The sequence below is a fragment of the Schistocerca americana genome, chromosome 7, assembly GCF_021461395.2.
Source record: "Schistocerca americana isolate TAMUIC-IGC-003095 chromosome 7, iqSchAmer2.1, whole genome shotgun sequence".
Classification (NCBI taxonomy): Eukaryota; Metazoa; Arthropoda; class Insecta; order Orthoptera; family Acrididae; genus Schistocerca; species Schistocerca americana.
This window is the reverse complement of record NC_060125.1, coordinates 136,552,567-136,575,197: the sequence shown is the minus strand read 5'-3', so window position 1 is coordinate 136,575,197 and position 22,631 is coordinate 136,552,567. Positions and strand designations below refer to the sequence as shown.

The 22,631-nt window shown below is 40.5% G+C and overlaps 1 protein-coding gene across 1 annotated transcript in view; it reads right to left on the bottom strand.

Moving 5' to 3' along the window:
* LOC124622287 (GRIP and coiled-coil domain-containing protein 1) overlaps positions 1-22,631 on the bottom strand; it is a 101,787-nt gene that overhangs the window by 33,383 nt on the left and 45,773 nt on the right. Inside the window, exons 4-5 of the mRNA XM_047147956.1 lie at positions 18,007-18,152; positions 1,924-2,200 (exon numbers count right to left, since the gene is read on the bottom strand). Of these exons, the coding sequence (XP_047003912.1) occupies positions 1,924-2,200; positions 18,007-18,152 (423 nt within the window). The remainder of the gene's footprint in view (positions 1-1,923; positions 2,201-18,006; positions 18,153-22,631) is intronic.

The following is a 22,631-nucleotide window of genomic DNA, read 5'->3' as shown; positions in this document are numbered from 1 at the left end:
GGAGAGGACGGGACTTGTAGCATCTCTACTTCTCCCTACAACTAACAGCCCCACCAGGAAAGCACTAGCATCCTCCCCCAGGTCTACTATGTTATCCCCTCTCCCCACCTTGTGCCTCCTTTTTACCCTCACCACCCATCCCAGCAGATTGCTGCTCCAGCAGACGCAGTCGGGCTCTAGTACCCTGAGACAGTGGCCACACGTGTGTGTGTGTGTGTGTTTGTGTTTGTGTGTGTGTGTGTGTGTGTGTGTGTGTGTTTGTTTTGCTACTGCAGAAGGCCTCAAGAACTTGTCCAAAAGCTTTAATATTTTGGCAGTCACTTTCATTGTGCCTTTCTCCGACTCAATGCTTCTTTATATGCTGAAAAGTAATGCGCTATTTTAATTCCATCCTGGACTGTCTTCAGTACAGCACAGTGTTTACAGTCCAAATGGTGTTATTAAATAACTCCTGTTTCACGATGCAACATGTTTATTTACAAATTCACTAATATGGATGCTTTGAAATTAACTAGAAACAGTACATTAAGTTCTACGAATGATACTACTAACTAATCAACTTCCTTCTCAACAAAATTATTACTATCAAACAGTAATATTGTGTAAGATGATATACTATAAGTTTTATCTGTCAAAGCCAGTTTATTATGGTAAAAAAGGAGTCTAGGGAATCTATTTATAATGTATAAAGTTTTCCACCATGGAAACAAGATAACTTTCACCAGTTAAAATCATCTTTTGACTGTATTTCTTTTCTTTTTTTCTTCAAGTACAACACCATCAGTGTTACATATAGGCAATAAAAAAATCGTAAACTCAACACAACCTTACTTACGAATCACCTTTCATGAAAAGTTAAAACCTCAACTTCAAGCTCTGTTACCTTCTGGAAGACTATGTAAAGATTTCCAAGGTAGAATTTTTGCATTCCTTGTCATAGATAAATCTCATCTTTTAATGTATTTCTATGTGCAAGGGTTATTCGGAAAATAAGGAACAATCGGTCACGAAATGGAAAATACAGTGAAAATCCAATGAAGTTTTGCACAGGTGTGTTGGGCTATGTCTAGTATGTTTGCCGATCGCGTTACATCATTCTTTTTAGTTCTGAGCACACAGGGAGCACCTAAAGATACCTAGAACAATAGTATCTCCTGCCAAGTACAGGGGCCTGGTGAGAAATTTCACCTGAAGCTATGCAGCCAACATTACGTAACTGTCGTGTGTTTTCTTTTTCAAGACAATTCTCAGCCGCATTCTGCAGGGGCAATGAAGATGCTCCTGCATCGTTTTCAATCGGATATATTTGATTACCGACAATGCAGCCCGTAATTGTCTCCCTCTGAGTTTTGTTTCTACTCAAATGAACTGCTGGCTAAGGAGACAACATTTTGGCGCAGACAATGAGCTGTACGCCAGCGTAGAGAATAGGCAGAAAGCATAGGCAGCTGCCTTCAATGACGAAGATATCAGGAAGTTGGTAGAATACTAAGTCCGACAGGTGACTATGTACATAAGTAGCTGGAAGTTGTAGCTAACTGTTGCAAATAAAAGTTTTGATTTTCACTGTGGTTTCCATTTCGCGATCTATCGTTCCTTACTTTCTGAACAGCCCTCGTATTTTAAGTAACTACTTCAACATTCACAATACTAGCAGCATGTGAACACACGCGCACACACACACACACACACACACACACACACACACACACACACACACATTCTCTCTCTCTCTCTCTCTCTCTCTCTCTCTCTCTCTCTCTCTCAATACAGTGCGAAGACTGGGATTGAAAATTTAATTTCACATTAAAAATATCTGATAGAATTACAGTTTGTGCAATAAGGTCTGTCAATAACACTGCATAGCTCATAGCAGCAAAAAGTATTACTATCTAGCTTAGCACAGATTAATTGTTCACGTACCTGTAAAATTGCAATCTGGTGTTGAGTTTTCATGTTTGCCATTTCTTCCTGTAATTCCAGCAATGCAGGTGGAGTTTCTTTGGCTTTACCTTCTGCCTTTTTCAGTTTTTTCCTTACTGACTCAAGTTCATTCTGTAGTTCTCTAATTCTTTTTTCGAATAGTTCCTTTTGATTTACATTTAGTTCTGAAACAACTGATTTACTTTTTAGTTCTTCGACTTGATTTTCCAGCTGTTCTTTCGTTCTTCTTTCTTCAGATAACAACATCTGCAACTCCCTAAAAGAGTACCCACGAAATTATTATAAATTTCTTCACTGGTACCCTGTCATATATTTTGAACCAGGAGCAGATGTTGAAATATAAACATTATCAACAAGGCAGTCCAGTAGCAAAATCCTACGTTATCCCATTTCTATCTTTTGTGATATATAAAGGGCTTACAAGAATGATGGAGCACGGTCCAGCAGTTCTGCATTTCACCTTCAATGTTTGGTATTTCGACCCCTCAATATGCGTGGCACTGATCTAAATGAAACATCAGAAATGTGACACACTTGCTGCACCTGGCCTATTGGCGTGGTATGATCTGTCAATAGAAGTGGCGCTGGCTGTGAAAGCCTTAGTACATACTAATATCTTTTCTGTTTTTCCTTTCTTCCCATTCATTCATTATTTCTATTGGCAAAATGCCAGAAAATGTAGCAAACAAACAGAAGGTAAAAAACACCATAGCTATTGAAATGAGAAGTCACCTACCCAACAAAATAGAGCAAAAGATTTGAGGGAATAAAAACATTTACATCTAAATTTGTACTACCGGTATGCAGACCATTTTATGGTGTGCTGGAGATGGTGCATTGCGTACCATCTCTATCCACCAGCCTTTGTGTATCACTGGTTCCCTCCCGTTTGTGAATGTTGCATAGGTACAATGACTGAGGGTAGCCCTCTGCATAAGCACAAATTGCTTGTGCATCATTGTTACAGTTATTTTGTGAGAGATGTGCAAGAGAGAAAACAATAAATTTTTTGAAACATACACACTCAGAATTTGATCATCTTCATGAAGCATAATTCTGCTCTTGTTGAGTTTGCCACTGAAGTGGAATGAATTTCCCCCAACTGCTTTCCCATTCACTAAGCAAACACAGAAAAAAAAAACACACAGTTTTTCTCTGAATCTTTCGTATTAATCTTAACTAACAAAAATCCTAAACTGTTAAACAATAATCTCCTTTGGATGAATTATATTTTATTGTAATTCCTATAACGAATTTCAGTCTGGCATATTCCATTAATAATTTTATGTGGCTGTTGCACAATAAACTTCTCCTAATACATGTATCAATGTATTTTACAGTTTCCAGTGACTGGTATCCAGTAGTGCAACTGAACCATAATGGATCTTTTTAGCTATTTATACACACTCTACATCTACACCTACACTCAGCTAAACAAGTTTGAAGTGCATAGCAGATGTCACTTCACACTGTACAAAATGTTAGGGTTTCTATTCATGTATGCCACCTGTGACAAATGACTGCTTAAACACATCTACGAACCTTGTCTTTGTAGACTCGGTGGGTGTGCTGTGTAGGCACTGTAGTATATTCACAGATTCCTCACTTATACTGATTCTTAAAACTTTGCCAAGGTACAATGCGTCACTTCTTCAAGCATCCGTAAATTTGGATTTTTCAACTTTTCTGTGATATTCTCCAATGAGTCAAACAAGCCTGTGACAATACATTCTGCTCTTTTTTGTACACCTTCAACATTCCCTGCTGTACTCCACACATTTGAGCAACATTCTAGGATGGATTGCAAAAGTGTTTTGAAACCAATATTCTTTGAAGATTGCATTTTTCTAGTATGTTACAAATGAGTCTAGTCTACCACTTACTTTAAGTGTGATTGAATCTATGTAATTATCCCTTTTCATAACCCAACAAATAGTTACACCCACGTCTTTGTAGGAGTTGGCTGATTCCAACTGAGTGATGCTTTGAGATACTGTAATCATGGGTTGTTACATTTATGTACTTTTGTAAAACGTGCAGTTTTACATTTGTAAATGTTTAAAGCGAGGAAAACCTTGTTGTTTGATGCAATGGACCTGTGTTCTGTCTGAACTTCTGATATCAATGCACCGTCTTTCCTTGCTTACATCAGTAATATTTATTGACCTGATGATGCTTTGGATCAAAACTAGTCAAAAATAACACAGATTGTTCATAAAGCAGCTTTTGGTGGTTTTAAAATGTCTTAAGAACTATTGAGCATTATCGATAGAAGGTGTTTTGGATACATGTATCTTTTCTACTAGTCATTTCTTTTTAGGTGTTATATAGAAAGAAAAATCTGCAACAAACATGGCACTCACATACACTATAAAAACGCAAGACTAATGCCAAAATTCAAATGCTGCACTGGACTTCCCCATGTCAGAACTTAGTGAATGCTATGCTTAAAAGAGTCCCAATCCTCAGTAACACTAATATTCAAAATGTCACTAATGTATTAATTTTTCCATATATTATTAATTTTTTTGTTATCTAGTCACAATTCACTAATTTCACACAAAAACCTTACAAGATAAATTATTTGTTTAGTACATACAGAGCATCAACAATGTTAAACATAAGCTTCTCTATTCAAGAACTGCCAAACAGTGGAACTGTAAGCTCTCCTTCGTGTTGCATCAGCTACAAATGAGTAAATTTATTGCAAAGACAAATGAAAATTGAAACTAAATACTTAAAAGTGCAACAGACACAAATTTTGATATTTAACTGGTAACACCCAAACATTACACAACTTCTTCAGCAGTTAACTCAGCACATACAAACTGACAAATTTTTGCCTACATGGATACTAATATGAAACAGCTGAATATACAGTTACTGTGAACTATGTCTCTCTTACTCCCCATAAAAAGTCCTGTAGAAGACCATCATCAAGAGTTTAGAAGAACTACAAATGTATCAGCCACCCTCTTTGTCTTGACCGCTGCACACAGCTATAACTACAATGCTGACAAAATAGTAAGGAATTTCTGGCAGAATGTATATAATTTAGGAGTAGAGGAGACTACTCACTCTCACTTTAATCCTAATTTACATTTATAATGGTAACTCTGTACCCAGCTGTCACTGCCAACAACATTATTTAACTTGCTATGGTACTGTATTGCCAGATATTACAAAACTTTCTGAAGATCTCACTTGTGAAACCGTATAACTGATATGTATTGGTTTTTTACCCTGCATCACATGCCAAGTTATATGTAATGACAACTTGCCTGCCTACAAAAGTTGCTCTACCTGAATATAATTTTTTAAATTGTTAAACTGTTAAAAACTTGCCCATGATCTATTGTGTGACAACCATACAAACTTATACAGGTTACACCCATTTATTTATTTACTTATTTCCACAAATCAGATGATGAGAGCAAGCTTCTGTCAAAATCAGTCATAGTAAAATAAATCACATTTAGTCATCTTGACTTCAGAAGAAATTTCTTTGCATTATACAAACTTGCTGGGCCTGCTTAACTTTAATCTATATTTTTTATATTAACAATAAGAATTAGTAAGCAAAAGATTTTACAGTCAGCTTCACAACACTTTATATTTGGAAAATTTGAAAACAGATGTGTGTGTACTTTGGCACTAACATTTTCAATGTCTCTGTGCAAGTGATGCAAACTGCATTTTAGCAGCCAAAAGGAATGAATGCAAGAATAACTATATTTAATAGACAGATCCAAATCACCTTACCACACTTCTAATAGTAGTGGAATCATTTTGATAACATTGGCCAGTTTCACTGATCCACGAAACAATATTAAATAGCTCAAAGTATAACACCATTAAATCTCTACTTCGTGGCAACTCAGACAACCTCAGGTTTACAAATCAAAGTACCAACAGCCTCCCTTTAACCTCTTAACTGGCTCCTTTCAGCACCATCAAAGCCTTAGGAAAAGATAATAGGAAGTATGCGAGTCATCCAAATGAAATCAAACATTAGTTTCCACTGAAACTGCTATATGTGGACATTTTCGTCTTTGTTTTTTGAGCTCTATTTCTGCAGCTCCAGAAAGTGACCATTGAAGATGCTTTAGAATTACGTAAAACACGTTCGGTCTTAATAAGACTTTCATTACTGTTGCAGAAGACAGTACGTAACCAATATTACATGTACTATATATGCTTTGCAGACATTTTGAAAAACCTAACCACATTCCTCCCTTTAATCAGAGCCTTCTCCAACAAGCTGTTAGCGCCATATATTAAGGTAGAGGTGCCTCCAAAAAGTCCTGCCCATTTTGTCTGATAAAGAATCAGGTCACTCCAGACGACTATTCCACAGCATCTGATCACAAAAAGAAACTTGAGACATAACTTTGCCCCAGCTTGCATCTTAAGAAAATCTCAAATGCTGGAAATATATCATTGTCTTTATGTGTTTCACACAATGCTACAGCTTGTATTCAGTAACATATGCAGATCCACAATTGACTATGCCCAATCGAATCCAGAGCAACTTCACAAAATTATTGAACATTAACCATTTTAGCTTACATTTTGATAACCCACTACTTAGTTTTCTCCTCAGTACTGAGCATTCGTAGTAATTTTGTTTCCTCTATCATTACTTGCAATCTTCTGTATGGAACTCCCCTCTTTTAGCACTTCTTGTTACTATTATTTGTGTTATAGTCAGAAAAGTTTCCACTGTTATTTTATTTAAACCATTCTCTGTCATTATATTAATGTATTTACTTAAATACGACTCAAGCTCTAAGTCAGAGATTTAATCTTCCAACGTTTCAGTCTAGTTTCTTTTAAATTGGAAGTCACCTTTATTGTTGCAGAAATTGCAACCTTTGGATGAATGTGAACAAGAGTGGCTTCAATGACTTGTGCATGGCTACAGTGTTCATGCATTGTCCACTGAATGGAAGCCTTTAGAAGACCTGAGTAAGACATTTTCTGTGATATATTTTTTGAGTTGTCCCAGTAGCTTGCACTTACACACAATAGCGAATCAACTGGGGGAAGGGGGTGATGGGTGATGCAGGTGGTGCAGTGCACCCCGCCCTGCTTCCCCCCCGCGCACTTCAAATCCTGGGGGGCGGGGGGGGGGGGGGGGGGGGGGGGGGGAGGGGAGTTGGAGAGGGGGGGGGGGCCAAGATATGGTTTCTGCGCCGCCTGCCCCCTCACCCCCCAATTCACTTGGAGTTTTATTTCATCTATAGGCAGAACCAGTGAATAAACCATGCTCCCATCAAGAAAAATGCAATCAGTATTTTTGTTGGCAGTGATTTTTGCTTTTGCTCTCCCTTCATCTCATTTTTCATTCTGTGACTCCTAATGAAGCACAGCCTCTGTATGCATATGTAACAAATTCTGCGATGCAGTTTCGAACAGTAGTCGAGACTGATCAGTCCCTCAGGGCCGGCTATGTCATATAGATGAACTACAGTGAGGCCAGTGCACTGAATTTGGGGGAGGAGCGTCAGACGTAAGGCAGAAATCTTGACTGTAAAAAATTTGTTTTTCTGTCCCTTTACATTGGTAACTGTTGTCTTCTGCACCTTCATAATAAAATACCATTCAAAACACACATTGCCACCACTCTCATGACTTACTGTTCAGATCCCCTTGAATCTAAGTCCACATACGTTTGCAGATCTGTAGTTGATAAAAACTTTTTTTGATCAGTTTAGTTGCGAGGTCACATAGACGCGAGCCAAGTGCAGTCCTATCAAAAATGACAAACACCGGCCAACAATGCTACGCCATACACACAGTGGAAATGCTTTTGAGTTACAGGGAGCACCACATCTCAATACAAAAGCAACAAATGGTGCCTGGATCTATACTGGAATACTCAGAACTTGCTTGACCATCCGTATCAGTGGCAAACAGATCAGCTCCAAGGACTTAAGCAGGAAAAAGGGAAGAAATGTTCCAGAAATAATTAACAACAGTCAGTGAATAAACATTCCCTACCACTATGACAAGGCAATCAGAGGTTCAATCAGTAAAGGTATCAATAATCACTATGTAACAATATTAGTTAAACTTGTACAGAAAGGCTCAAACAACGTACATGAAACATCGTATCGAGAACTAAGATGGAATAATTCTTCTTAGTTGCATGAAAACCAGTATCTGGACGCAAGCATTTGAGCTAGGTGTAGAATTGCAAGAAAATCCCTCCATAGCCCACAGCAGCTTGTCCTGAAATTAGGCATCCATGACAGTGTACGTGGATCATCCTTTTATTCCACAGCAAGAAAAAGTCCACTCCTGTTGCAGGATCAGAAAAGTGAGACGTATGTTCCAAAATACTACCATATAGCAAGTTGTTATAAAGTTCATAGTCCATGACACGCACGACTATTTACAAATATCCTCCATTTATGTCTCATCAGAATACGTAATACATTCATGATTTGACACTCACTGCTTTGTTTAGCGGCCACATTTCTCATAGTCAGCCCTGTGATACTAGTTAAGTAATGCACTCAATCTGTTGTGACAATTATTGCTTGGATAATGTTTTTCGTACTGAAAACAGCCCTCAGTTTACTAAGGCTTTATAGACAATTTTATTAAGAAGTCTAGTACGCACTGATTTATTATCCAGACTCATTATCACAATCCCTCCAAGGGGACACCGCCTTATCGTAGGCACCTTCATTGCCGGGCAGGAGGGTTTGCGTACTCCGATGAAGCCGAGAGCTGTGCCAGCGGTAGCGTAGCTACAGTGTCACCCAAGTCTCGATGGAGGAGACAGACAAAGTGAGTCCTGCAACATAGGGAGGGGGGAGGGGGCAGGGGGGGGGGGGCTCTATAGGTGTAGGGAAGCCAATCCTCCTAGGGGAGTGAACCCTAAAAAAATCCAGGTCCTCCAAGATGGGGGTTGGGTGTGAGGCTAACAACCTCAGCCCAGAAAAAAGAGCTTGTTACGGAACCAAAGGACAAAGAAAGCCGGATGGATGTAATGGATAAACGGCCTTGGCAACGGAAACGGCATACAAACTGGTATTTAGCGACATGGAATGTGAGAACACTGAACAGGCCTGGAGGAGTACAGAACCTGAAAAAGGAAATGAAGAAATATAATGTGGCGATGGCGGCAGTACAAGAAGTGAAATGGAAAGGAAGTGGAATATTAGCATCTGGGACACGCACACTGTTTTACAGCTGTGGAAGCAGACTATATGGAGGCACAGGTTTTCTGGTTGATAATGCTCAAAAGGCTGCCACATTGAACTTTAACGCTGTTAGTGAAAGAATCTCTGTATCACAAATGAAAGCCCGTTTCTTAAATTTATTCTTTATATGTACATATGCACCAACAGAAGATGCAGAGTTGGTGGAAAAAGATGTGTTCTATGAGTAACTGGACCAGGAAATAGCAAGGGTGGCAAAGCATGATGTTAAGGTGATTATGGGGGACTTCAATGCTCAATTAGGAAAAGAAATCGCATATAGGAAAACAGCTGGTAAGGGGAGTCTGCATGAAGTATCAGACTAACTGGCTAATATACACAGTATTATTAAAAGCACAAGGATGCAAAGGAAGGATATAAGGAAAGTTACATGGAGCTCCCCAGATGGGATCACAAGAAATCAGATTGATCACGTACTCATTGATAGACAACATGCTTCAGATGTATTGGAGGTGGGTAGCTGTCATGGTGCAGACGGAGATAGTGATCATCATTTGGTAAGAATCCAATACAGACAGAGGATAGCCAATTATAGACAGATCAAGAAAGCTATCACACCGAGGTTTGATGATACCAAGTTAAAAAAATAATAAAATACAGTACAACAGTATAAAACTATCTCGACAGATAGACTTAATGAAGCCGAAGAGCAGGCGGGAGAGGATATTGAAGAAAGATGGGAAATGGTTAAAGGAATAACATGAGACAGCTGAAACTGTACTGGGCGGAAAGAAGCAATCGAGAACCTCGCGCTGGTTTAATGAAGACTGTACGAGGAATATAGAAGAAAGAATTGAGGCAAGAAAAAGAATGTTAGAAGAATACCAGGAGGAGGGAAGCAGATAAGGAATACAGGAGGAAAAAGAGAGAATCTGAAATATAGTGGATTGATGAGTTAGAGGAGAGAAATACTGCTCAAGAAACAAGGATATTCTATATGAGGGTTAAAGATAAAAGGAAAGGATTCCAACCCAGAGCAGTTTTCTGTAGAGATAAGGAGAGAAATCTGATTGGAGCAAAAGAGCAGATTTTAGACAGATGGGTGGAGTAGTTCAGTGAACTATTGAATGCAGAATCAGAAAACGAAGGTGAGGTTGATGCTAGTATGGCAGAAGAGGTGGAGCAGGTGGAGCAGGAAGTAAACAGAGATGAAGAGCACCAGGGATCAGTAGCAGAACCCACACTGGAAGAAGTTAAAGTTAGTATCAAGACTTTTAAAAACAATAAGGCTCTGGGCAATATTACAGCAAAAATGATAAAATATGGTGGAGAAAAACTAGCAAGGCTTTTGCATGATATTTTCGTGGAAATATAGCGGAAAGAAAATATGCCAAAACAGTGGGGTACAGCAATACTCTGCCCTATACACAAGAAACATGACTAAGCTGACTGCGGGAATTATAGAGGAATTGCACTACTCTGTATAGTATATAAAGTATTAGGATAAATCGTGGCTGGGAAGTTAAGAACATACATAGAAGAGTATCTAGGAGACTACCAGTGTGGTTTCAGAACTGATAGATCCACTACAGACCAGATTTTCACTATCAGACAGATCCTTGAAAAATGTTATGAGTACAACATTGATGTCCACCAGCTGTTCAGTGACTGCAAACAAGTTTATGATAGTATACAAAGGGATCAACTTTGGAAGGCGATGCAAGAAGCAGGAGTCCCTAACAAACTGATACGATTGGTTCAAATGGCTTTGAGAAGAACAGTATGTAAAGTGAAGACTTAGGGCACTTTATCAAAGCCATTTGAAGTTAACCAAGGACTGCGACAGGGTGATGTGCTCTCCACTATTCTGTTTAATGTCGCCTTGGAGATTGGAAAGTGTAATGCGAAAGACACAAAGCAACAACCCTGGGGAGAGACAGTTTAATAGAATGACTCAGGAGCTTACATATGTTAATGATACTGATTTCTTATCCAGGAAAAAACAGGACCTGGAAAAAAAGCTTGAAAAAGTAGAAAGAAATGGTGCGGAGATGGGGGTGACCATTAATCACTCAAAGACTAAGCATATGTTAACATCTAGGAAAAGATATAGTGAAGGAGAAAGAAGCATGACTTCGAACAGAAAAGAATATGAACGCTGTGAAAGCTTTAAATATTTTGAGTCACTGGTAACTGAGAATAATGATATGAGAGAAAAAAACATGCAAGGATTGCAGCTGGTAAAGTATTTAAAGCAAGGAGCCTTAGTAGGAACCTGAAGCTGTGTATCATACAGCAGTTAGACCTGTGGTGATTTATGGTTCAGGAACCTGGACTATGACACAAAATGATGAGGAGTTGTTGCTGAGATGAGAAAGGAAAATACTTAGGAGAATCTACAGGCCAGTGAATGATAGGGGTTTTTGGAGAATCAGAAATAATAAGGAGCTCAGAGAGTTGTACAACAAACCAGATATCATGACTGGAATAAAGAGTAATACACTACGTTGGTTGGGACATGTAGAAAGAATGGTGGAGAACAGTGCAGTCAAGAAAGGTTCCAAAGGAAAACCCGGTGGACGTCGTATAAGGGGCAGACCAAGGACCAGATGGCTAGACAACGTGGAGGAGGACTTGAGAAGGATAGGAGTGAGAAGATGGAGAGGCAAGGCAGTGAGCAGAGAAGAGTGGGTGGAGGTTGTCCGGGAGGCCAAGGCTCTACAAGGGCTGTAGTGCCAAGGAGTAGTAGTGGTGGTGGTGGTGGTGGTGGTAGTAGTGGTAGTGGTGGTGGTAGTAGTAGTAGTAGTAGTAGTAGTAGTAGCAGCATCGCAATTCTTTATCCCTGGCTCATATACACAGTATTATTATTGTGGACTGTTTGTGGAAAACTTCACTGTCACCCTGTTCTCACCCTACAACACATAAGAACCACATCAGAAACCGATTTTCAGTCACTTGGGCCATTCTTTTATATAAATGCGGCAGAGCTACATCCTTGTAGCTTGTTCAGGAAACATTTTACTATTTGCACACAAAAACTACGAAAATACTGTTTTGGATTTGCGTGTGGTTTTTCTTTTTGCTATGCAACGTTTCTCATGTGATTTCATAAAAAATTTATATGTTATAGCTGAACATTCATATTTAGCGGTGAAGTGGCTACCTTTTTGTTATTAGTCACAGTTTTTATGACGTTTATAAATGAAGTACCAAAACTCATTGAACGTAATTTGGAGAATTTGCAGTGAAGAATAACCTCACTGCATATTTCACATATTGTGCACTTTTGGTCATGTATTGCAGCATACCAACTAAAGCTAACGTACTGAAGTAATTTCTTATGATGGTAGGAAAGCTGTATCTTCCCAGTGAAGAGTAAATGGATTGTATGTCTTGGTGGTACGCCACACATGATAAGTTTCTGCATGCCACACAGAGTGCAGCATGACAAGTCACTACACATAAACAGTTCAAGATACTGAAACGATGTTTTCAGCACATAATGTACGCAAAGAGATAAGTAGTTCTCTGTACAATAAATACTGAGATGTTTTTACCTCTCATAATGTGGAAGTACATTAATGCCATTTGTTAGCTTATGAAAGGAATATAGTGCAAATCAGCAGCAAGTAAAAGTACAAAGTCGTATCTGGTAAGAAGTTTTAACATATTGAGAAAAGCATTCTATACCAGTTTCATCACAAATGTTACATGTAATGGTACAAATACAGTTCAATTTACTTAAATTGATTTAACAACTGAAAATTGAATGTCAAATAAACACTAAAACACAGTGCTTTACACGACAGCTCACCACTGAACAAATATAGTAGTACACATCATCTTTACAGCTGAAAATATTTTGTGTACCATGTGAGTTTCCTTCCAATAAATCATAAATCACAATCGACTTGGTATGAATTTTGCTAGTTTGTTTGTTAGGTCCGACAGTGTTCTTCCATTTACACTGCAGTATTGCTTTAAGGTCTGATTTGTACCCTCTTTTGTAATTTACTATATAGATGTTCAAAAATGTTTACAGTGATTCCTCTTACTTGCGACACATACAATTAGTGAGTTGGAGAATCATTCTTAAATCTCAGTATTTAACTTTTTATTCCCTTTTTATGTGTACATCATTTCATGGGTCGTGGCTGATATTTATATATGACTATTACTATTTTGTTATTTTAGGTGTGGAACTGCACAATGTCACAAAAATCTATAAAGGAATTTTTGGAGGTGGTACTAGTGCTAAAATATCTCAGATCATTTGTATTAGCATTACTAATGACAGTGGCCAGTCTCTATCTGATAGTAGTAATATTAGTCAAAGATACTTCGAGAAAGCACAAGCACTGATACTGGTAGGCTAAATATTTCATATGAATGTTTCTTCTTATGCTTGTGTTGTTATACACAGAAGAGCCAAATAAACTGGTACACCCGCCTAATATCATGTAGGACCCCCACAAGCACACAGAAGTGCCACAACACAATGAAGCATGAACTCAACTAATGTCTGGAGTAGTGCCGGAGGGAACTGACACCATGAATCCTGCAGGGCTGTTCATAAATCTGTAATAGTATGAGGGGGTGGAGATCTCTTCTGAACAGTACGTTGCAATGCATCCCAGATATGCTTGATAATGTTCATGTCTGAGGAGTTTGGTGGCCAGTGGAAGTGCTTAAACTCAGAAGAGTGTTCCTGGAGCCAGTCTGTAAAATTCTGGATGTGTGGGGTGTCGCATTGTCCTGCTGGAATTGCCCAAGTCCGTCAGATTACACAATGGACATTAATGGAGGCATGTGATCAGACAGGATGCTTACACACCCAACACCATTACAGAGCCTCCACCAGCATGAACAGTCACCTACTGACATGCAGGGTCCATGGATTCATGAGGTTGTCTCCATACCCATACACGTTCATCCACTCAATACAATTTGAAATGAGACTCGTCCGACCAGACAACACGTTTACAACTAGCTCCAATGTTGGTGTTGGCGGGCCCAGGCAAGGCGTAAGGCTTAGTGTCATGCAGTCATCAAGCATACACGAGTGGGCCTTCGGCTCCAAAAGCCTATATCAATGATGTTGGTGGTCCAACACTGAAATCTGCAGCTCTTTGTGGAAGAGTTGCACTTCTGCCATGTTGAATAATTCTCTTCAATCATCATTGGTTCAGTTCTTGCAGGATCTTTTTCTGGCCACAGCAATGTCAGAGATCTGATGTTTTACTGGGTTCCTGATATCGACAGTAGACTCGTGAAATAGTCACACAGGAAAATCCCCACTTCATAGCCACCTCAGAGATGCTGTGTCCCATCACTCATGTGTCAACTGTAGCACCACATTCAAACTCACTTAAATCTTTATTATCTGCCATTGTAAAAGAAGTAACCAATGTAACAACTGTGGAATACACTTGTCGTCTTACATAGGCGTTGCCAACCACAGCACCGTATTCTGCCTGTTTACATCTCTCTGTATTTGAATATGCATGCCTATACCAGTTTCTTTGGCACTTCAGTGTATTATGTGCTCAACATTAACATACATTGCTTGATGAAAGCTATTTCTATGCTAGTGTGATGTGATCAAGATACATCATGTTGCACGATTTTATCCTTAACAATTTCAGGTCGAGGCAATGGACAAAAAAGTTGTGGCCATAGGACTGTCAAAGCATGCAGACACCCCAGTCTCACATGAAAACACAATGGGCTCTACTTCAAGTATACCTGTTTTTGAAAAAAAAAAAATCCACCCATCACAGAAGCATAAGAAATCGAAGACCTTGTAAATCAGAATGGTTTGTGGCTTATCCAGGGCTACGTTATGAAGAAAAGAGCATTTGGCCCATCCACTTAGTGAACAATAGAAGACCACAGAAAGAGATGACTTTTCTTAAAAAAGGTTTATGAAGAAAAAGAAAAGAAGGGAACAGAAGAAGAAGAAGAAGAAGAAGAAGAAGAAGACACGGAAAAGCTCAAGATACACATGAAGAGTCTTTTTCATCGAAGGCCTCTCATAATTATTCAGCAACGCGAAAACAGCAAACCTGTGATTGTCCAGGTCGCGATCAGGAGAAAGCTAGAACTGCTTTACTAGTAATTACCAGTTCACTCAGGTTCCTATGTTGAATAGGAAACACACTGAGAGGTCATGAAACGGTCTCTGGGAACCCCTTGATACTTCTTGATGAGAAGAAGAACGCTGTGCCAGAACTGAAGATATGGCTGATACACCGTGACCATGTTATTTGGGTGGTGCCAGCAATACAAAATTAAGTACTGGAAATTATGGCTCCCACGATCCAGCAAGAAATTGTGCAGCAAATAAAAAATTCCCCACTTCATAGAATTATGGCAGATTCGTTGAAGGATGTGGCTGGCCAGGTGCAGTTCACTCTTTGTGTACGTTGTGTTGACCCTGAGACACTCAAAATAAAAGAACTTTTCCTGTTTTTTTTCTAGTCTGCCGGACTCCAAGGTGCAAACACTGGCAACTATCATTAAAGACATCCTTCTAAGACTGTCACCAGATATTGGGTTTCTACACGTCCACTGTTTCGATGACGCAGCTAACATGTCTGGGCGGAACAGAGGTGTGAAGGAAATCCTTATTCAAGATCAGCCAAGGAGTTGTTACATCCACCACAGCAATCATTGTTTGGATCTGGCACTATAGGAAATTACAAGAAGCTGTGATCCATTGTGTGATGTACTGGTAACTGTGAAAGACATCTCATATATAATTCTACAATCTGCAAAAAGAAAAGACATGCATGCAGATGTGGTGGTCAATGTGGTGTCAATCAAACAAATCCAAGCCCAAAAGCTCAATGACTGATTCCAATGCGTCTTTAAGAGTAAAATCTTTGACACGTTTCAGGGACAACTATGAGCAGGTCCAGAAAATGGTGACACAGATAGTGAATGTATGCAGCTCAGTTAGAGACAAAAGAAGGTCAGTCCTTCGGACCTATGCGAAGTGGCTCAAAAAGTTTGAAACTATTTTTTATATACCAGTAGCAACTGAAGTGCTTGGACTGTGTCAGGGACTGGCCAGATCCCTACAGAATCGAAATTTCAATGCAGCTGGAGTGAAACATTCTGTAGATGTTCTGAAAGTAGCTCTTGCAAGTCTTAGAACTATGGACACATTTGATATGCTGTTAGAGAAATCCAAAATTTTCTAAAAACCTAAATATGAAAACCCAAATATCTGATGGCCAAGAAAAATACCAGCAAAACTGCACCACACAAAAACACGTCTGTTCCCAGAGAACTGTCTCAAGAACATAAATTTAGGAAAGATTTTTGAAATTCTTGATCTCCTTTTGAATGGGACTGAACAAAGGTTCAACCAAAAGGATCTAAAGTGACTATCCCATCTTGAAGAGATACTTATTACATCCTCCCAAACACATCCCCCATCCACAAGATGTTTGGAGGAATTGCTTGGCGTACATAAAACAGACTTTAACCAGGACAGGCTTCATGCACAGCTCAAAATGCTGCAAACTATCACGACTGGTATATAACCATGTAATGTATTCTCTAGTGGAAGAAAACTTATTTCTGAACCTGGTAGGGTTAAAGACCTCCTTTACGAAGTTATTCGCCTCATCAATCTGATTCTGACAGTTCCCATATGGTCAGCATCCTCTGAGAGGTCCTTCAGTGCCTTGAGGTGACTTAAAACTTGTGCCACATCAACAATGACTCAGTTGAGACTCACCCATCTAATCCTCCTCCATGCTCATCAAAACAAGGCTAGAAAAATTAATCTTATGAATGTCATGAAAGAATTCGTTCCCCAAACTGTTCAAAAGGAAAATTACATTTTTTAGTCTAAATAAACACTAAATAAATGTCTTCTTTTTCAAACAAATTATGTTTTTTCATTAAATATCTGTAAAATAGTAATAATAAGATATTGCAGTCTAAATAAATATGAACTACTTTTCGTAAATGGTCTCAAAACAAAGTAGGACCAGTGTCTTCCCAGATAAATGATGTCTTTTTAAAAATTAAAGCAACAAAATTGTTTTCAAGAGCATGACCTATAAAATTGGGTCTATATTAGTATTAATGAGTTGTTTCTCCCTGTAGAACAACACAGCGCTGATTGCGTAACACACCTTCCAACACTATTGCTATGCCTGTATTCTTAAAGGTAAATGGGTTTACTGGCCCCCCTCAAGAAATAGTTGGTACACCACTGTCTACACAAGAATACATGCAACAAATGAAAACAGTAGAAGGAAGATTACAGTTCTAAGTCATATCACTTGTGCATATGCTCAGATTGCAGAAGGCTGTGGAAGGAAACCATTGTGGAACTCCCATAAGAATTTCAAGGAAACCACAGAAGGAAGAAAGGAAGATTGGGTTTAACATCCCATTGACATTTGACATCAAGGTCATTACAGATGGAGCACAAGCTCTGACTGTCTCAAGGTCTGGGTTGATTTAGGGAAATTATGGGAAATCTAAATCTGGATGGCAGGATGCAGGTTTGTAAAGTCATCATCCCAAAAGCAAGTCTGGTGTACCAACCACAAGGGGGGAAAAAGGCCACAGAAAACCTAAACCTCGATGGTTGGACAGTTATTTGTACTACTGTCCACTCAAATGAGAGAATGGTGATTTAACACTGCACCACCTTGCTTAGTAAAAACAGCAGATGGAACATCATTTTGGTCCATCATCAATTTGCTTGTTAATACACCTCCGTTGGTTAATATGAAGGAAATGGCCTAAACATATTTATTGCTCTTACATACAATGAGGCTATTAAAACTAGAAAATATCTGTTTCCTTCAAAATGTTTAAAGCACTGAACTTTTGGGATAAGCAGACCAAGGCAGTAAGTTCATACCTCATCATAACAGCGTGGTCATTTCTTTCTTTGTCTCTCTCATGTCTTTCAACAATTAGTCTGGATTTCACACACTCCATCTCAAATAGGTGTTGTTTTGTTAGGTTCTGCACCTTTTCTTCCAGGCCTTTGATAACCTTGTCTCGCTGAAAATAAATGGAGTCAGTTATTTGATGTTTATGCACTATGGAGAAACTTATAAAACTTAAAAGTGCTTAAGATTTCAACAAGCAGATCAGTTATCTCCAAAGCAGTACACAAAACCATTAATTTTGACAAGATAAAATTTCAGATAACATTCTAATATTTAAGTGTCACCAGTGATAACAAATCCTTGATCAAATAAAGATGCACTCCTACCTGCAACTATTCTTTAGATCTATTGATTCTATCAATGTAGCATTTTATGCTGAAAAATTGTCCTCCTGTCAACTGTAGTAAGGACTAGCTCTGATAAAACTACATGTGAAGTCAAAAACTGGTCACTTGTTGCACAATATACGTAACTGTTCACTTTCTAACAATTGTATACTGCTCACTCAGAGTGGTGTGTGTGTGTGTGTGTGTGTGTGTGTGTGTGTGTGTGTGTGTGTGTGAGAGAGAGAGAGAGAGAGAGAGACCATCAGTACACCTGTCTGGCCTGTGTGCACAGAAGGGCAGGGGGCGAAACACGTGCATGCTCGCGAGTTCTCTCCCACACCCTATGTTGCAGCTGAAAAATCTCCTGACGACTGACAATGCAGTTACATTCTCCATTACAAGATCCTGTTTCTGTTACCAAACAACTGATATACGTGGATTATGATTTTTGTTGTTCATGTAATATTTGTTGTGTTTCCATTATGTGGTACCATGCGCCGCCGGATTTGGAATACGCACCAAATGGCATGGACTTCGAAGACCCCTACAGGTCTCTACACCATCGCGCCGTAAGCCATGGCGGCACGTGCCTCCTGGCCCACGTTTAATGTGAGGGCACCACAGTGGAACAAGTGGTCCCAGCGGCCAATAGCGGCGCCCTCGATCATGTATTTAAGTGCCTGCCTCTCACTCAGCAAGTGAGTCTAATCACTGCGTGCATCTTGACATATTGCCTCGACAACAGACAGTGTATTTACCGTTCTATGTTTTCATTATTAGTGGATGTCTTGGGTTCGTTTGGTTGTCTCTGTCACCCCGTTGCTTCTTGCATGTTGTTGTCGTAAGGTCTCTCTCAATCATCCGTCATTGTTTCGTGTCCGTCCTTTCTGTTTGTTTGTTTGTTTGTTCGAGGGCCGCCGCGCTTTCTCGGCAATATCTTACCCAATAATTATGATACTTTCTAAGCGTATATAGGGAATCACAGACACAGGGTCACTTATGGCTTTCATAGAAGAAAAGGATAAGAACATAGGGAAAGTTCCTGCAACAATTATCAGGAATCTACCAATCGAAGTCCTCATTTATGTACAGTATTGTTAACATCTGTAATGCTGTCTGGAACAGGACTGAAGTAGAATGAAATCAACTCTTTCATCAAGTGATATAGCCCTAGGAGAATTTGAAATATTAGTGAGTAAACCAAAGACAGTATGTGAAGCCTTCACAGAATACTTAAAAGAAAGCAATTAACTCAGCTAAAATTAGTAATTCATTTTTCCAAAGGAGTGTAACAGAACACAAAGTAATGACAATAATTTCAAAATAAAAACATCTCATGGCTGGGATGGTATATCACCTACATCACTTGGAGTATGCAGAAATTAACTAACAAAGCCACAAACACATTTAATAAACAGCTCAACTGAGCTGTCTTTTATATTATATGAATGAAGTTATAATGAAAATAGACAGATAAGACTCTGAATTGTGGGGTGCCCCAGGGAATTATTCTTGCATGTATTAATAACAAAACACTGTGTTATAACTTCAAGTTGAACAAATATATTTCAAGGAAGACGCAATACATGAAAGTCACAGATCAAGTAAACAGAGTAAGACATGTGCACACTTTAACAGTCAAATCATAACTGAGTCCAAGTCAGCGGCCGCTGGCCGGCTGGCCGCTTATGTAGCGCTGCTGCTGTGTGGCTGGCAGACAGCGCCACATGTAGAGGACGCGCATAACTGCGCGGCGGCACTTTGAAAGATCAGCGAGTCACAACACATTTCCCCCCTTTTAATTTTTTGCACAGGTCTCGATGGAGGTGGCCTGTAGATTGCTAACATCCATAGGTGTTGTTTGACTGGCCGTGAAGTCTCGAGGAGGCGGCTTCCCGTACGGATGGAAGTGTCCCCGATGATAACAGGTCGAGATGACAGGAGACGTGGGGGTCCAATCTACTGGGGCCCCGTGCACCAACCTGCCCGTTGCGGCAAGTCCGGTTGTTATAACAGGAGACATGGGCAATGTGTCCACGTCCGTAGGAGAAGGAGGCGAGAAGAGTTGCTCCGACAGATGATGGTCATCTGGTTCCTGCATGAGCACGTCTCCTGGTGACGTAAGTTCTTGTGCAGGCACCGTTATGATGGTGAGAGGACTGCGGTGTGAGTAATGAGAGATTCCAGTATCCCGAGCATCAGGTAGAGCCGAATGTGGTGTAGCGGCATCCGGAACAGGCGTTGCCGGCACACGAGGCCAAAGCTGGTCCGAATGACACACTGCAACACCCGTGTCCGTCTGGATTTCATACAGGCTTCGGCCACGGTGTCGTAAGATGTGGCCAGGACTCCATTTTGGCTGCCTGCCATACCCCCATACCCACACAAGGTCGTCTGCGGTGAACCGGCCAAGCGAAGGCACCCATGGCCGTAAGGTGGAAGGCCGCAGAAGATGAAGTAGCGTGCGGGGCTGTCGGCCATGTAAGAGCTCAGCCGAGCTGTGGTCGCCCATGGGGGTGAAACGGTAAGAAGCCAGAAATTGGAGAAATGCATCATCAGCAGAAGAAGTCAGGAGTTTCCTCATCTGAGCCTTAAATGTGCGGACCAGTTGTTCAGCCTCCCCGTTTGACTGTGGTTGGAACGGAGGGGCCGTGACGTGCATGACACCGTGAAGGGCACAAAAATCCGCAATATCAGAAGAGGCAAATTGCAGACCATTATCAGTAACAAGAGTAGAGGGAAAGCCTTCCAAAGAGAAAATGCAAGCTAGAGCATTGGTGGTTGCCGCAGTGGTAGGCGACGTGCAACGGACAATAAAAGGAAAGTTGGAGTAGGCGTCAATAACGAGAAGCCAATAAGTACCTAAAAAAGGTCCCGCAAAGTCAGCATGAATTCGCTCCCAGGGCTTCTCAGGCGAAGGCCACGATGACAAAGATGACTTCGGGGCGACAGCCTGTGACGCACAAGGGCCACAGGCAGCAACCATGTGTGCGATTTCAGAGTCGATGCCAGGCCAGTACACATGACAGCGCGCCAGAGATTTTGTGTGAGAGACACCCCAGTGCACTTGGTGAAGGAGGCGCAAGACCGAAGCACGCAAAGACGCAGGTACCACAACACACGGCGAAGCTTTTTCGGTGGAAAGGAGGATAACACCATCCCTAGCCGTGAGGCGGTAATGCAAAGTGTAGTAGTTCAGCAACAGATCAGAAGTCTTAGCGGACGAACGATCTGGCCAACCTTTCTTAATACAGCGTAAAACCCGGGAGAGGGTAGGGTCAGAACCCGTAGCAGCTGCCAGCCGGTCCCCAGTGATGGGGAACCCATCCACAACCCACTGCTCGACAACATCCAGATGGAAACACAAAAGTTCGTCCCTATCGAATGCCAGATCAGGACCCATGGGAAGGCGAGACAGTGCATCAGCATTCGCATGTTGAGCCGTCGGCCGGAAATGAACCTCATAATTAAAACGAGACAAGTAAAGAGCCCAACGCTGGAGGCGGTGTGCAGCCTTGTTGGGAAGTGACGATGGATGAAACAAGGAAAAAAGTGGTTTGTGACCCGTAACAAGATGAAATTTGGAACCATATAGAAAAACACCAAACTTATGAAGATCATAAATAATGGCCAAAGCTTCTTTTTCAATTTGAGAATACTTTCGTTGGGCATCCATGAGCGTTTTGGAGGCATAAGCAATGAGTTGTTCGGAACTGTCAGAAAAACGGTGCGCAAGGACTGCAACGACCCCGTATTGAGAGGCGCCTGTGGCAAGAACAAGATGTTGGCCAGGACGATAAGTAGCCAGGCACGGAGCCTGTTTCAGCATAGTCTTCAATTTCTGGAAAGCCGCATCGCATGACGTGGACCAGTGAAAAGGCACTTTTTTATGCAACAGGCGATGCAACAGCTGAGGCACCAAAGCAGCAGAAAGTAAAAACTTGTGATAGTATGCTATTTTCCCCAAGAAAGCCTGCAGTTACTTAACGGATGTAGGGCGACGAAGGGCATCGATCGCAGCGACAGTTTGCTGAAGTGGACGAATACCATCCCGAGAGAGTTTAAACCCCAAGTACATGATAGATGCCTGAAAAAATTGTGATTTCTGAGGATTAACCGGCAGTCTGTAAGACATGAAAAAGTGTGCGGAGATTTTGAAGATGTTCGTCAGTGGTGGAGCCAGTGACAACAATGTCGTCCAGATAATTTATACACCCACGGACAGTGAGCAATAATTGTTCCAAGAATCGCTGAAAGAGAGCAGG